General features: G+C 43.4%; 1 protein-coding gene across 1 annotated transcript; it reads right to left on the minus strand.

Moving 5' to 3' along the window:
* Positions 1-5,071: 5,071 nt before the first annotated feature.
* PPP2R2A (protein phosphatase 2 regulatory subunit Balpha) lies at positions 5,072-10,268 on the minus strand. The gene is made up of 7 exons (XM_017731641.1): positions 10,083-10,268; positions 9,498-9,610; positions 9,116-9,293; positions 8,327-8,491; positions 7,629-7,798; positions 7,019-7,110; positions 5,072-6,151 (listed from the first exon to the last, which is right to left on the minus strand). The coding sequence occupies exons 3-7, from the start codon at positions 9,273-9,275 to the stop codon at positions 5,872-5,874; spliced, it is 867 nt and encodes a 288-aa protein (XP_017587130.1). The 5' UTR covers positions 9,276-9,293; positions 9,498-9,610; positions 10,083-10,268; the 3' UTR covers positions 5,072-5,871.
* Between the last annotated feature and the right edge of the window lie 1,021 nt (positions 10,269-11,289).

Consider the following 11,289-nt stretch of genomic DNA (forward strand, 5'->3'; position numbering starts at 1 on the left):
GACGGGGACGGGGGGACGGGGAATGGGGGGGTCAGCCCGGCTGGGAAAGCCCTGCGAGACCACCGAGTCCGACCGGTGACCGATCCCCACCTTGTGCCCAGCCCAGAGCTCTGAGTGCCACGTCCAGGCCTTCCTTGGTCACCTCCAGGGATGGGCACTCCAAACCTCCCTGGGCAGCCCCTGACAAGGCCTGGCCACCCTTTCCATGAGGAAATTCCCGCTGCTGTCCACCCTGAGCCTCCCCTGGCCCAGCCTGAGGCCGTTCCCTCTCCTCCTGTCCCTGTTCCCTGCGAGCAGAGCCCGACCCCCCCGGCTTCCCCCTCCTGTCAGGTCCCCCCTGATCCCCCTTTTCATCTTGTTAACTTCATTCTGTTTTGACATCACTTCAACTTTACGGTTTATTTGGAGGCCTAGACTCTTCTTGGTGGAATTTTGTAACTTCAGTCCCATCTCTCTCAAACATATATCTATTCATAAGCATTTTGCTTCACAAAAGCTGTAAAGGAGTCTTTTACACCATAAAGTCCTCCCATCAACAGCCAGGAGAGTATAAATTGTAGCTTTTTCATTACTGTACTCACTGTAGGAGTTCAGTAACAGCAACACCATCAGAGTGAAGCCACGCAGACACAACTCCAGTAGTGTTCTTTGTTCTCTCCCCATTACAAATGCGAAGAAATCACTTTATTTCTGTGTCAGAACTGTTTTAAGCTAGAGAAAAAGCTTGTATGCACAAGTGTCGCAATCATCCCATACTAGAATGCCTGTTTTAAATATTTTTTGTCTTCGATTAATCTACTGTAGTGTTGGATGTTTGAAACCCACGTTTTGTAACACCAACACTTCCCAATTTGACTGCAGACCCTGCATGACTGCTCCAAATATATCATCCTGTGGAAAATCTGGATGTCTCTGGGATAGTACTGGGAGAGAATTAGCTACATTAGTAGTAAAAAGAAAGCGGTATTTTAATTAATTTGATAAAACATCTGTTTACATGTGGAGGGGCCACAGAAACATTCGAGATTGGAGTCAGAACAATGAGCTACTTAGGATTTTGAATAGAAAACCTGCTCGGGTAACCCAATCCCACTTTGCAACCCTCGAATCACAGGCTGCCATGAGCATTTGTCACCACCCTCATTCAGGAAGCATTTGCCACAACACTTGTGGCATGAATATTTATCAGTCAAGTGGGACTATTAAAATTTCTGAGTCAGAAATAAATTGATCAAGATTATAGAGTGAGTCAATGCAGAGCCAGAAATAGCATTCACAAGGCCTGACTTTCAGCCCTGTGCTTGAACCACTACTTCAGGTTCCTTGAAGCATTTGAATGATGTAGTTAATGTTTGTAATTTGAATCCTGGGATGGAAAATGCTGTGACAATGGCAGGGTTGGAGGGACACAAAACCACATGTTAATAGAAGAGAAAAAATGGTCATAAATTTCTGGGAATTGTTTTTTGTACTGGAGTGCAATACAAAGGTTTTTCTTCTAGGAAAAAAAAAACCAAAAAAAACAAACCAAAAACCTTTAAGTCAATTGAAATCAAACAAGTAACAAGACCTGTGCCAAGACAATCCCACTGGTTTATCTCATGATTCCAAGGTGTTCTAAATGTTTGAAACAAGTAAAGAAGGAAAGCTGTGGGTGCCCCTGGATTCCTGGAAGTGTCCAAGACCAGGCTGGATGTGGCTTGGAGCACCCCGGGACAGTGGGAGGTGTCCCTGCCCATGGCAGGGGGTGGCACTGGATGGGATTTATGGTCCCTTCTAACCCAAAACATTCTGCGATTCTAAAGTCTAAAACATGCCGTGGTTACTTTTGTTTTCTTTGTTTAGTGTTTCTGTTCCCCAAAGCTGAAAAAGAGCCCTTTCCTGAGCTGGACACACCCAGCATCCCCCCAGCACGAGGGCTCTTTGCCCTGCACACCTCGGCTGAACTCTTTGTGCTGCAATAATCCACCCTGGAAACGCTTTTATAGTGTTTCATATTTAGCAACAACTGATCACTGTTGATTCCGGAGGTGACTTCGAGGGACAGTGACCACACCTCGCCGTGACCCCTCGCTGTTCCGAAGCCTCCACCTCTTTCCAGTAATGTTTTGCCTCCTAGTGGAGAGCCCCGGCTCAGAAAAGCATTATTAAAACCAGCCAGGGCTGTTTTCCTGTTTGCAAAGGTTGAGGCTGTTAAAATTGGAGGGTAAAATTCACTGTGTAGAGAAATTGAATTCACAGGTTTTATTCTCTGAGCTGTGAAACAAACACTGGTTTTATTCCACCGCTCATCTTTAGAAGCCCAAACCATTCCAGGCCAGGTTAAATAAGATGTTTGCTGAGGGCAAACAAACAGCTCCAGACACCCACAGTCATTACACAGCAGCCTCACTCCCAGCACACCTCGATCCAAGACACCAGTCCTTCCCTTTACAACAGCCAATTCCATGGGAAAGGGCAAAAGGAGACACCTTTTATTCAATAAAAGGAGTGTTTGACGTGAGCCAGGATGTTTTACACCTCTACAGCCCGAGGGGAAGAACAGAAGAGCAGCACACAGGAAATTGCTTCCCAGCTCTGCTGTGCCTAACAAGATGACAATAAAAATCTCTATTAAAATACTGGTATTCCATCATCCACAGCCCCTCTCCAGGAGGGGAAAAACCACAGGTTTCTGCTTGTTAGCACTACCTGAACTTTTCCCAATCAGGCTGATGATAAAAGGATCTGTAGTTAAGCAATAAATGCTCCTGTCCTGCCTGAACAGAGCAGTAAGGGAGCAGGTGCTGCTGCACATCCAGCGTGCTTTCTGGGCAGCAGCCACATCCTAGCAGGGAAGGGACAAAGGACTTGAGGCACAGGGCTCTTGTGGACCTTGGCATTGTGTCAGCTGGACAAACACCTCACCCTGAACAGTAACTGGTGACAGGAGTGACACTGCAGTTGTCACATTGCAGATACAAACCACCTAAGTGGTGGTTGGTGGCATTTCAGTACCATCAGTGGCTTCAGGACAAGAGTGCAGGGAAGAGAACACCTTTCCTGTGTTTAGTCTGGCATTCAGGGACTGGAAATTGCGGATTTGCACTGGTTTTACTGGGCACTGAGGAGGCTGCGTGACTGAGCAGCTGAAGGCAGTGAGCAGCACTGTCCTGCCTGGGACAGGATCGGGGACCCCGTGCCCCAGGCACAGGGAAGAGACCACTCATTCAAAAATACCTGCAAATGCAGAAAAGGGGAGGGGCAGGAAAGAGCATAAAAAGCATCCTGACAAAGTGTATTCTCTGCATACTTTTATTAATAAAATATACGATTTACAGCATGTATCAGTGGACAGTGTGCTTAGAGAATTCTGTAATGGATAGCGTGACAGCACAGGCGGGAGCTGGGTTTGGTGAGGACAAGTTAAACCTCAGATGACAGCTCAAGGATCACCATTACCAACAAACCCAAACCCTTTCCCAAGGCAAGCTTTAACCCATCCCAGCAGGCCCAGCTGTGGTCCCAGAGGAAGCTGTACTGGAGTATTGCTCTAGGTGACTGCACCCGTCACTCTGTGCCGCCTTCACGTGCTCAGCTCCGGGTGGGGCTGTGCTAAGCACCTTTAGTGCATCCCTGGGGCTCAGGGTGGCACAGGAACAGCAGCCTCAATGCCATGGCCCTCATCTTCCTAATCCAGGATCGTTAAACCTACACCTTCACAAAACATGATTTTACCAGCTCCACAGCAAAAGCATCTCATCACCTCTGTGCCCTCACGATAAGATAAAGAATAAACCTTGGCCCTGGAAACAGCTGTACACGTGATTAATGTTACTCAACGAGTTGTTTCCTGAATTGTGGGCAAGTCTGGTTGCTGGAGTAAAATTAGTCACATGCTACTAAGTAGGAGTAGGGCCCACTCGTTTATTCACCCACTGGAAAACAGCTGCTGTCCCTAGGGCAGTTCATTTGTTTTACAAGGCTAACAGGTGAAAAAAAAAAGGTAAAATCCTTACAAAGGCTCATGGTCAGGCATGCATGGTACAAGACAAATACTGTATTGAAGAGAACCAGATTAATAAATACTAGAATTTTTACATTTTCAAACCACTGCACAAGGACTTAAAAGAAATTAAAGAGTGATTGCAATAGTAGTCTTGTTAACAACCTCTAACCCAGCCAAAATTTTACAGCAGAAACAGTATCTCAGTTGATCGAATCATAACGTCATTTTAATAACTACCTCTAAGCCACAGAAATAATTACATCTAGGTAACTCAAAAGTGAAAATTCTCCCAGTCAAGGTAAGTTCACTATGACTTCAAACTTCACTGAACATTTCCGTGAAGGAAGAGCAAAACCTAAAAGCACATTTAGCAGAAGTATCTGGAAGTAAAAACTCATGAGCCTTATAAAGCATCAATATCTAGTTCATCTTTGGATAAGCCTTATGTGCTGAAGAGTTGAAATCTCTCACATCACTATGAACACTTATTTCATGCAGCTTCTGTACTCTACGTGTTTGGCTCCTTGCACCTGTGAACGTTTCTGTAAGTGCAGGAACTTCGCAAAGCCAAAAGCCAGAAGAAAACACTTGCATGGTTAAAACCACATTTCCAGTTGTTAGCAATAAATACAGAAGATAGAGCAGCAGAATGCAGTGCAGTCATTAGCTATGGAACCATGGTGCTGCTACTACAGAACACCACACAAGAGCTCAGACAACTTCTCACAAAGCCACAGGGGACTTGGTGCTCTAAACAAGGCATTAAAGGTATTTTATCCTAAAACAAGGCATTGAAGAAACCAGAACAAAACTAAACATTAAGACATCAGTCCCATAAAATGGAATTTAAAACCTGAAGATTCTATTCCTGTTCTGATTAAAGCAACAGGTTAAAAAGAGGAGCATTCAAAGACATGGGAATGGGAAGTGACTGCTCAGATCAAAACCTGACAGCAGTTGTGGTGCCGAGATGGAAGTGGTCACACACTGGCTGGTGCTCAGGTTACTCAGGAGTGAATGCAGGTACCTGTGAAATCCCTCCCTCTCTTCATTCCCATGAAAAATAATTAATACTGGTTAAAATCATTACAAAAAACATCATTTTATTTTCATGCATCTAAGGTAAAACACAGAGTATTTGTATAAAGAGGTAGATTAAAAAAAAAGAAAACAGATTCTCCATTCTTTGTCACTTTTATTCAGTAGTTTGTTTTTTTCCTTATTTTCTCTTTTTTTTTGGTGCCAGACATGGCAAGGAGTGATTACAGTCAACTGTTTATTAAAACATTTGTTGCAACACAGACCCCCTTTACCACTGACCCCAAACGGACCCATTTTATGTGCTTTATTTTCTTTTTTTTTTTTCCATACACCACCACCAAGGCAAGGTGGAGGGGGACGAAGGGGGAAGGGGGAGTCCAGGAGGCCAGAAGGAGGAGGAATGCTACAAGCCACAGCAAGAATGAGCTGTATTTAATAAAAAAGGGGGCCACGAATGATACAGTAATGAGGTTACACAATTAAATCCCATAGCATGATTGAAGGCTTTCCCTGTGTCTGACGTCATCACAATGGAAGGCATAAAAAGTGGAGTAAACCGATGTTGAGACAGTCCAGTCTAGTCCATTAGGCAAGATGGTGCAAGTAGTCATTTAAATTAAAAAGTGCCCTATCCTCACCTAAATGGCTAGCAGGCATGGAGACAACAGAGCCACAGAGCCTTCTCCATGGAGCTATAAAAGTGTGTTGTCATATGGCACATTTTTAAACACTGGAAAGGGGTGCCATAATGGACCTCTCACTCGCTTTCGTTACAGGTACAAATGCTAGATTCAACTATTTCAACTATGCAGGAAGTGACTCTTCAGTTAGGAATGCCAACCCTAATTCATCTTGTCTTGAAATATATACAAGTTGTTTGTGGTAGCTACGGCGATGATGTTCTCCTTGGGGTGCCAGGCTGTGTGCAGGATCTTCTTGTTGAAGTCTAAGCTGTCAACACTGATCTCGTCCTTCTTCCTCTTGCCACTGGCACACACCTTGCGTGGCTTCAGCACCGTGCGGGGTTTGTTGTTCTCCCGGGATGCCTCCAAGGTGATGTCTCGCTTCGTGTTTCTGTCAAACATCCTGAAGAAGTTGTTGTAAGATCCTGTCATGACAATGCTGCACAGAGGGGGAAGGAAGAAAGAGGTCAGTTGGGAATTCCTTCTCCTTTTCACAAGCCGGAGGGTCCCGACTCAGATCACACAAATGGAAAGGAGGTGGCCTCACCCACACCTGCTGCAGCTAAAGGGAAGCAGGGACTGCAGTGTTTTATAGTTTTAAAACCCTCCAAAAATACCCTTTTTCCTTCCCTGGGTCCTTTGAGGTATTTTGTTATCCAAGAACCTTGAATGTCATTATTTAATTTGCTTTTCACACACACACACACACACACACAGAAGAGATCCTCAATACCCCAAACACATTGGATTTTTAGCCATGTGATTTTAGTGACACACAAATTGTGTGAACTTAGGTACTGAGCAGCACATCTAGTTTGTGAAAATCCCTTATAGCTCCTGGTTCTGCATCAGCTGTTCAGAATCTGCATCAGCAGCAAGAAAAATACATTTACAAGTTTCTCTGTCCTTCCATTGCCTCAAAAAATATTTGAGCAGACAGGTGCCAAATTAAAAAAAAAAATAAAAAAGCACCATGTCTGACAGTACTGACAGGGAACCAATGAGCTGCTTTAGATGCAGCAAATAAGCAGTTAATGACACGATTAGCACAGAAGCAAGAGCTGTCCTAAGTGGTGTTATTGGCAGGTCACTACCATGGCAAATCACTGTAAAAAGGAACATTCCTGGAAGGTTTTCCCACGGGTTCCCCAACAGGTCTGGTGCAGATTCCTACAGAGCTAACAATGTACATGGTAAAGTCTACTGAAGCACTACAGTGTTGTCCCAAACCAGATATATGAGGTCCGCTGCCCATTTTAAGAATAATTTGGAAATATCTGAAGTGCATAGGGAGAATTCCACTTGCCTGTCAGATCCATTCCAACAGCATTCGAACTTGTCAAAAATGCAATCGTTCTCATACAGCGAGCAGAGTTTACTTCTGAGGTATTCATGCACCTGGAAAAGAGGGATCAGAGAAACTGAGTGAGCACTGGACTCACACACCTGTGTAACAGCCTTCCCAGACTGTTCCAAAAGCAAGGAAGTACCTGAGACTGCTCAAAAGAGCTCTTTCTTATAAAGAAAACAGCAATTTTCAGTGGCAGCTAAAAACATTTTATGAAAAGGATGTGTTTCACCTTCCATTTTCTTCGGGAAATAACAGAGAACATAAAGAGAGCTGAAGACTTGCCATGACTCTCACGGCTGGAGATCACCTCTCCACCTCCCACATTCCCACTGGGTAAGAGGGAGGCTTTTTCAGCCCCAAACACAGATTTGGATTCTGCCACCACCCTGCAAATACCAAAATCCTTCAGAACCTCCAGCAGGAGTATGAAATCCCCAAACCTCAGGGATACTCTGCCTGAATCTACACACAAAACTGTAACTGCCACGTCAAGACCATCAGTAAGACTCGGCCTCTGTCCAGATTTTGTAACTTCCAGCCCACATGATTCATTTTCACCCAATACCTGGTATGTTTCCACAGGTCTATTTTCCATATTTAAATCCCAGATCTTCACTGACAGATAATCTCTAGTCATCATATACCGACCACTATGGCTAAATTTGACATCAGATATGGAAGAGATGATTTCAGAGAAAAATGATCTGTTGCTAGGATCTTCTGGTTCTTCAAACACTGCAGGAAAATAAGACAGGCATTTCAAGAGGTAAGTTTGTGTCTCTTTGATACAAGATACAACTGAATTACTTTAACATTTTTTCAATAAACTTTCCACCTTGGGCTACTCTGTGTTATATAAAATAACTTTCAAGGAGAAACACTTGTAATATAGTTGCCATACTCTTATTGTTGTAGCAACCCAAGGTCAGCCTCTTAATAAATGTATTATTTGCTAATATGTGAAGTCTTGATTCACACATGCAAGATTTCCAGCATCAAGTACAGACCTAATGGCCTTTAACCACCTGAAATTTGCAAAAAGCCATTTCTGGTGTCTAAACAGAAGCTGCTACTTATTTTCTTCACTATTTTTACTCCAAGAAACCATAAATATAATTTTAAGATTTATTTAGATTTTAGGCTTTAGCTCTGTTCAATGCACTACAGGAATCCTATACAAATCCACACACACAATTCAGTGTTTGATATAATCTAACAGCAAATGTCCTCTGGCACAGGGAGGCACTAAACTGCAGCACTCACACTTTGAATGTCTGTCACAGAGGGCTGATGCCCTCATGTCACACAAGCGAATGGTGCCTTTACTGCTGCTGTAGACAAATGTGCTGCAGCTGTTGGGGTGGAACTCTGCAGCTGTGATCACCTCTGTCAGCTCCTCCATGTTGGCAGGCTTGATATCTACAATATCTGCAGCAGCTCGTTAAGGAATTGCCTCCAGTGAAACCCAAGGTATTTTTCAGTTCTAGATGCTTTCAGAAATGCTGCTTCTGGCTTGTGGGACCAGGCACAACGCAGGTAAGAGTTAAAATCAAGCCACACAATTTGTCTACAAGGCAAGGTGGTAACATCCCATTCCATATCGATTTCAAGATAATTCTTACAGCTGCAAAAACCTGCTTCAGTTTTGCCCACTCCAGCAGTAATTAATTCTATCCTACAAATTATCTCCCAAGTTTTTCACATAGACCTTTATTTTGCTTAAATTCTAATTATACTGCTACATTATAAAATGTTATTTTATATTAAAAACTTGACACAGCTGTGGCTGCTCCATCCCTGAAAGTGTCCAAGGCCAGGTTGGAGCAACCTGGGATAGTGGAAGATGTCCTGCCCACCTGGATGAGCTTTTATGTCCCTTCCAACCCAAACCATTCCTTCTCCAGAAGTAAAAGCTCTTACAATTACTAGGGAGGAATAATCAGGATTGACAGAGATTTATTCTCTGTATATATACTAAACACTTCCCATGAAAGGAAATAAAATCCAACCGTTTTCCTTTTCCAGTCCCACAGAACACTGGCAAAAGGATACTAAAACTTCTGTCTGTGATTTCTAGGTGCCACAGGTTGATCCGCAGGTCGTCTGCAGACAGGTACGTTTCGTAGTCACTATTGATGGAGATGGAATTGATGTGATACGTGTGGGCATTGGCAAATATCCTTCGTGGGCTGGCTTCCACCATGAGGTCCATGGGCCTGAACACTGGCACCTACACAACACACACAGCAGGGTGAGAGTGAGATCCAAAGCTAACTCAGACATCAGCACTTCAACATGCTGAGCTGGGTGAAGTATCTTAAAAGTCAGTACTTCTGCCAAGTGGCATCACAGAAAAGATGATGATGTGATGGGGCAGTTCCTCCCTGAGCCATGGGCTGGGAGAGGAGAAATGAGCTGATTGTGAGCTACTCACCCGTAGTGTTGTAACTGTAGTAGGATCCCTATACCGTCCATCCTCCTCCTTTAAATTATAACCCTCAGGTCTTTTGTCCCTTTCACTGATTTTCCATAACTTTATTGTTTTATCTGCAACGAAACAGCCCCAGTTTAAAATAAGAGCTGTGGAGAGACACCAGTCATCACTGCTGATGCCTTCAAACAAGACAAGGCCACCCACGTGCACCAAAAAAGACAAAAATGTTGCTTAGGGAAAACAAGACAAGATAAAAAGCATTAAAAAAACCTCCTCCACAGTTTGTTCTTTTTATAAGAGTTACAGCAAGTTTCAGTTAGGACAGGAATTGCTATGAATGATTGATGTAAGCTCTGACACAGGAACTCACACATGTGAAGGTCTCTGGGCTATAAAGCAACGAAATCCCAAGTACACTACCCTGTGCTGGGGACACCTGTGCCCAGGGAAGCCACCAGAGGCACATCCCCAGATCCCTGCAGTTAAACCATGCTTGATTCCAGCTTTTTGGAGAGGATTAGACCAAATCCTAATAGCAAACCTACATAATAACATGTTATGGTGCAAAATAAAGTCATAACTTACCATTTGTAGACAATAAAAACTGAGCAGCATTTTTCTGGGGTAACCACCTAATTTTGTTGATCTTCTCTTCAATTTCTAAACTTTTCAAGTAGTCAAACTCTGGTTCATGGCTTTGAAAGGTACTGTAAACATTGTATTCTCCCCTGCTGTGAGACTGGGTTTTGTTCTAAAAAGAGAATTAAATGATCAAGACATGTATACAATGTACACTGGGGTACAACCTGCTTGATTTTCGTGAGCCTGTCAACCAAATGAGATGAGAATCATCTCTTTTGCAAGAAATTTATTGAAGTTTCTACTGTTTCAGCTAAGAAAACATCAGAGAAGAAACAGTTTATGCAGCAGCTTAAGTTTGCAGAAACTCCCCTCAGAACGTGAATAACATCTCTAGCAAGTTTTCACATTAATGCTGAGCAGCTGAACAAACTAGTATTTTGCCTAAATATTTAAAAAAAATTTAAAAAAATCTTCTTTCACCTTTAATTTTTCTACCTTTGCTGTTTAAAGGGAATATTCCTTCCCCTACTACACAGACACACATATGGCAAATCTATTCTGTGAGTACGTTCAGCTTTCCAGGCACACTATGGAAATCCCACATGGCACCTCTAAATTTATACCAGCAGCTCCACTATTCTGGTTTATAAACTCCAAGCTCCCTAAGAGCTTCTGAACTGCTTAAGCAGCTTTTTCTTCCTCATTCTAGAAGGGAAAAAAGCTCATCACCTCTGCTGAATACAGCTCTGGCATTAGAGTCACCCCTGTGGTTACCTGTCCAGGTGGAAATGTTTGCAAAACTGAAAAACTTGCACATTTCCTCCTTCCAAAAGCTGTGTCTTAGGCACCAAAATATTGCACTGCATGGGCTGAACCTTGAATTTCATCCACTGGGTGCAGAAAAATGGATCCATTTCTGATGTAGTGCTCCCCACATTTACCTGAAGTGGTTTCAAGGTGAATTTTGTGATTTATTCCTGTCCCACCCACTCCAGAGATTGCACCATCAGATGCCTTTGCTGTGATAGGCTCCTGGCTGGGGACTTTGCTCCTTCCTTCTCTGGTGTCTCATGTCCATGGGCTCATTTCATCCCTCAGTACCTCACCAAAACACACCTGATACAACCCTTGATGGCCCACATTTGTCACATTCCTTGCATCATTTTCTCGTGCTTCATACCCTGAGAGCTGGCAGGAATTCTTACACTTT

Source organism: Corvus brachyrhynchos, unplaced genomic scaffold, assembly GCF_000691975.1.
Source record: "Corvus brachyrhynchos isolate BGI_N302 unplaced genomic scaffold, ASM69197v1 scaffold150, whole genome shotgun sequence".
Taxonomy (NCBI): domain Eukaryota; kingdom Metazoa; phylum Chordata; class Aves; order Passeriformes; family Corvidae; genus Corvus; species Corvus brachyrhynchos.